This window comes from Branchiostoma belcheri, unplaced genomic scaffold (genome assembly GCF_001625305.1).
Source record: "Branchiostoma belcheri isolate BF01 breed outbred unplaced genomic scaffold, Haploidv18h27 scaffold61, whole genome shotgun sequence".
Classification (NCBI taxonomy): domain Eukaryota; kingdom Metazoa; phylum Chordata; class Leptocardii; order Amphioxiformes; family Branchiostomatidae; genus Branchiostoma; species Branchiostoma belcheri.
Window position 1 is genome coordinate 1,351,342 of NW_017804254.1, and position 4,842 is coordinate 1,356,183.

General features: G+C 41.2%; 1 protein-coding gene across 2 annotated transcripts in view; it reads left to right on the forward strand.

Moving 5' to 3' along the window:
* Window positions 1-316: 316 nt before the first annotated feature.
* Window positions 317-4,842, forward strand: part of LOC109482913 (succinate--CoA ligase [ADP/GDP-forming] subunit alpha, mitochondrial-like) — an 8,359-nt gene continuing 3,833 nt past the window's right edge. For both annotated transcript variants that reach the window (XM_019785802.1, XM_019785803.1), the window contains exons 1-6: window positions 317-399; window positions 1,077-1,177; window positions 1,470-1,586; window positions 2,190-2,402; window positions 2,767-2,824; window positions 3,094-3,177. In XM_019785802.1, the coding sequence (XP_019641361.1) occupies window positions 366-399; window positions 1,077-1,177; window positions 1,470-1,586; window positions 2,190-2,402; window positions 2,767-2,824; window positions 3,094-3,177 (607 nt within the window). In that variant the 5' untranslated portion in view covers window positions 317-365. The remainder of the gene's footprint in view (window positions 400-1,076; window positions 1,178-1,469; window positions 1,587-2,189; window positions 2,403-2,766; window positions 2,825-3,093; window positions 3,178-4,842) is intronic.

Sequence of the window (4,842 nt, forward strand, 5' to 3'; positions counted from 1 at the left end):
GGGGGGGGGGCACAGGTATGATTTTCGCATAATTTTTAGATGAAGCCGTGTGCCATATCGTGTATTCAGGCGGGCACCTTGCCTCCTATCTGATCAGGGCGACCTATGAATCTAAATTATCTAAAAGAGTATACATCAGGCTTCATCAAACCACAGGTACGTTTAGATTTATCTACCTTAAAGTCGGTTTCCTAAGCGTTTTTGTTTGGTTTGTTTCACAACTAGTGACTTACCTCCGCCATTTCTTTGCGACATCGACCCACATCCGGGATATTTCCCGCCGTGTTCACGTTATTTATCGCGTCTTCTCGCGAGATTTGGGGATAGAGCATCCTGGGAAATCTTATAGTACCGAGAGTTCCAACATGGCGGCCTCCAGGTTCTTCCTTCGACATTGTCGTAAGTTTTGGAAACTTTACGCCCAATAGAAAAAAAGAAAGCAGGATTAATCACGCCAACATGATAAGACTAAGTTTGTAGATTGTATGTGCGATCGCGGACTGTTTAACTGGGCTACAAAAGCATAGGTCGTCGGGTATATGGGGCGCCGGCGGATGGCCCGAAAATAGAAACGCTCTGATACGGGGTTAAGATTTTGTCAGTGATATGCTCTTGATAATAAATAATAAACCTAATGCACTACTACAGTAACTAGATTATATCCTTGAAGTTTTTTGGGAGTTACCGTTTTGCTTTTAAACTGGACCATTGATGTGCCGATGACAGCATCAATACTTACGAAGGTCGACAATTTCAGCAGGGGTCATAAACAGTCATTTATTACTCACACTCCTTGGTTCAAAATCAAGAGAAGGGGGTTTGTTCACTTTGAACATCAGACAGTAGGGCAAATATCTCACAAAAGTCTTTCATTCTGCACAGTTGTTCCGGTGCTTAATCAACGGTCCACTTGGCCTCAGCACTGGTGGCCTATTTTGCGGAAGAAAATATATGGCCTTGACTTAAGTTGTTTCAGTGACTGAAACACCAGTGCTGAATCCAAGAATAATATTTTGTGATCCAGTTTTGTTGCAAAGGTGGAGTATTGTTGAAACTTGACTTTTATCCCGTTGCAGTCCAACAGTTGGGGGTCAGGCACTGTTACACCGCAACTCGACCAAACCTTGCCATAGGAAAGGACACCAAAGTCATCTGCCAGGGCTTTACTGGGAAACAGGTACATGTACTTAAGATATTATATGGGCCTTTTTTTCCAATGCCAGGCTTGATTGTATATGTATGGGTGTGAAGAGTCACAATGGTGTGTAACCATAACCAACATCGGGCTCTACTAGTACATGTATTACTGTAATCAGCTAGATTTTTTGGTCAGCTCAGGTTCTACAAGGTACCACTGACCTTGCAGCTGTTGCATGTATGACTGCAAAGCCTTGATCGTGCTGCTCACAGTTAAAGATTTATTCGCTACCATCTCTTAAGAGGAAACGGTCTTTATTTTTTCTTCGCAGGGAACATTTCACAGCCAGCAGTCGATAGAGTATGGCTCTCAGATGGTGGGAGGCGTGTCACCAGGCAAGGGAGGGAAGACTCACCTCGGACTACCTGTCTTCAACTCCGTCATAGAGGTAACACAACACCTTACATGAAAAGCTATCTACCACCGAAAATTAAGACCATAGCATGTCCAGGACAAAAAAAAATAGAAAAGTAACATTTGCAAAGCAAATGCATAATGTTTACCTTTGCATATGGTCTGCTCTGTTAATTCTTACTCAAACAGATTCACATATATGGTGGCAGGAGTCTAAATCCCTCCTAATATAAAATTGCAACATTATAATTTATATAACCCAACACCAGTTACCATGGTGAGAGACAGTCTGGTTCAGTCAGGTCAGAAGTCACTTTTTGGACAAGAAGAAGAAGAAACGTAGCAAAAACAATGTTCTCCTTTGGTTAACAGAAGTTTTGCTGTAGTACCAAGAAAAGCACAAAATTGGCCTAGACTTTTCTTTTCCAAAGACCTGCACACATACAAAATATCACAATCCATCTATAACCTCTTAACTTATGCACATTTTAGGACAAACACACAGACACACCCAACAAAATACCTTGTACAACACTGTTTACAGAGGTAAGAAGGTGGTTGTGTACAGGAACCCCGATTTTTCAAAGCATTCATGTGGTTTTGAATAAGAGACTGAGAGTTGTTGAATCTGTACTAGGCCAAAGAAGCCACCGGCGCTGTTGCGTCTGTCATCTACGTGCCGCCGCCGTTTGCTGGGAAGGCCATCCTGGAAGCCATCGATGCGGAGATGTCACTGGTGGTGTGCATCACGGAGGGAATTCCCCAGCAGGACATGGTTAAGGTCAAACATCGACTGGTCAGGCAGGACAAGACACGGCTCATCGGACCCAACTGTCCAGGAATTATCAAGGTAAGCAACTGGCATACTCCCCCAGGAAAATTTTGAAATCTTGACCCTCTAAGAGTTGCTGTTTCCTGCATTTTGAGGGGCAAATTTTGATTGGAGACTACATGTAATTTTGGTTTAATGACATCTCTTTGAAGTTTCCATATCTGGCAACTATCTTTACATAACGGTTTTTGTCCATCAAAGATGACAGATTGGGCAAAATTTTTTTCTGTCATGAGCAGCAAAATTCTGTCAATGGCAGAAAGATGAATACTGGCTAGAATGCTAGTAGTGTTATATACATGTACATGGTTAGTGTGAAAAGGAAAGTATTTTACACAGAGATGAGTTTTAATGATACCATTGCTCTGTCTTGTCCCTGCAGCCTGGAGAGTGTAAGATAGGAATCATGCCAGGACACATCCATCAAAAAGGAAACATAGGTAAGTACACATACTAAGTAAATAAAGAATGGTTCAAACAAACAACCTCAAGTTGCAAAATTGTGTTACACATCACCTGCCGGTATTGTAATAAATGTGTGCTGGTCTGCCGTCCAACTGTAACTCATAAGAAAATTTAAGGTAAAAAGTGGGCACTCTTAAGTTTTTTTGTCAGTTTGAAGGGTCACTTTGATGGGTCATCTTGGTAATGTGTAACCTTCACTCCACATACAAGTACTGACCCCTGGGCCTGCTCTGTTTGTCCACAGGTATTGTGTCCAGGTCAGGGACTCTGACGTATGAAGCCGTCCACCAGACCACCAGGGCCGGGCTGGGACAGACGTTATGTATCGGTCAGTCTACCCTTACTTACACTTTCCTCACTACTTTCTCTGTGGTTACCATGGAAAACTCCAACAATGAAAATATTGACACAGAGTTTTGTAGGGTATTGGTTTAATCTAGTTTGAGAGAGACACAACAGATTTATATTTTGGTAGCCAAGATAAGCTTTCTTGCCTGGATTTTAGCAAAATGTTAGCAAAATATGTGTAAAGATGCAGATACAACACAATAATTTGTACTGATAGTAGTTTAGATTATTATCATAAGGCCTAGGAAAAAAAATGTTGTGTTTCCGGTTACCCGACCGACCCTATGAAAAACCCCCCGACCCTAGCCTTTTTTGGGCCGACCAAAAATTTCGAGCGGCTAGCGGTCGGTTTTCAAAATTGGGGATTTTATCCCCGATAAATGTGCTCGTCATTCCAATTTTCTTCGGTCGGGCGGCGTGGATCGAGCGCTAATTGCACGGATCGGACCGCTATTCAATTTCCATTGTCGGCACAATCCTGTGAATTGACGATGAATTGTCGATCTCCCCATGACGCCACAAAGAAAACGTTGTCATTGGTAGAAAATCTGACACCCCGCTGGCGTTTCACAACAAAATTTTCATGTAAACAACTCCGACTGTCTTTGTTTACATCGCGAAAGCTCACCGATACAAAGTAAAACTCCCGCCGGCCGGCCGCGCCCGATCGCATGGTTGCGGCATGGCGCTAAGTTTTCGGCAGCTCGACGGAAAAATAATCCATCCCCAGAAGAAATGTTACGCATGAAAATAACAACTACAACTTGTTTTCCTCGTTATATGAGTTTTTGAGGCCGTAAAATGTTTAAAACGGTTGAAATTTGCTCGAAAAAACGGCTCGAAAATAGACGGCGAGAAAGACAACATGGCCGACCTGTTTTCACAATAACAATGGTCAAAGGTCAAGATAGCATCCAAATGTATAGATACATGTAATAAGTACATATTACAGTGCTAAAACGATACTTTAAACGCATGAAAAATATTTTTTCGGCTACAACTGAAATAAAAATTCAGTTATATTTTAGTAAGGTTAATTTTCAAACATTACTGAGAAATTTTCCGAATTAATTGGTTTCTTGTGTAATATTGTTGTTTCTATGTATGTGCGGTTGGATGCTGTCATTGTAAAGACCCTTTACATATTGGGAGAATCAGATGAGATATTAGAGATTATCACGCTTAGTACCGTGACCCGAGTGTCTGTCAAAAATTGTTTTTGAGTGGAGTTTATAAACATGATCACATTTTTATTTGTTCAGATGTGTCAATATGTGATTTGTTTGAGAAATAGGATTTGGTTTAGTTTTTAATATATTAATGTCAGTTAACATCTTTGGAATAAATTGCTCCAAGTTCCAGGTAGTAAATACATGTACATTTTGTATCATGTATTTTTCACTTGTTGAACTTGTGGAAGCACCGTTCGGCCCCCGGGTTAGGGGGTCATCCGGGGAACCTATGCCCAATTTTTTCAAAATTAAGGGTAGAATTTTTTTTGAACATGAGGATAATTAAGTACAGATCTTGAACCTTTCTACTGCCTTATACATCTGCAGTTGTACAGAAAATGTAGAACTGAAGTTGCAGGAAATGACCTCCATTTGTGTTTGGAAAAGACAAAATGCAATAGCTTCCCCCCCCC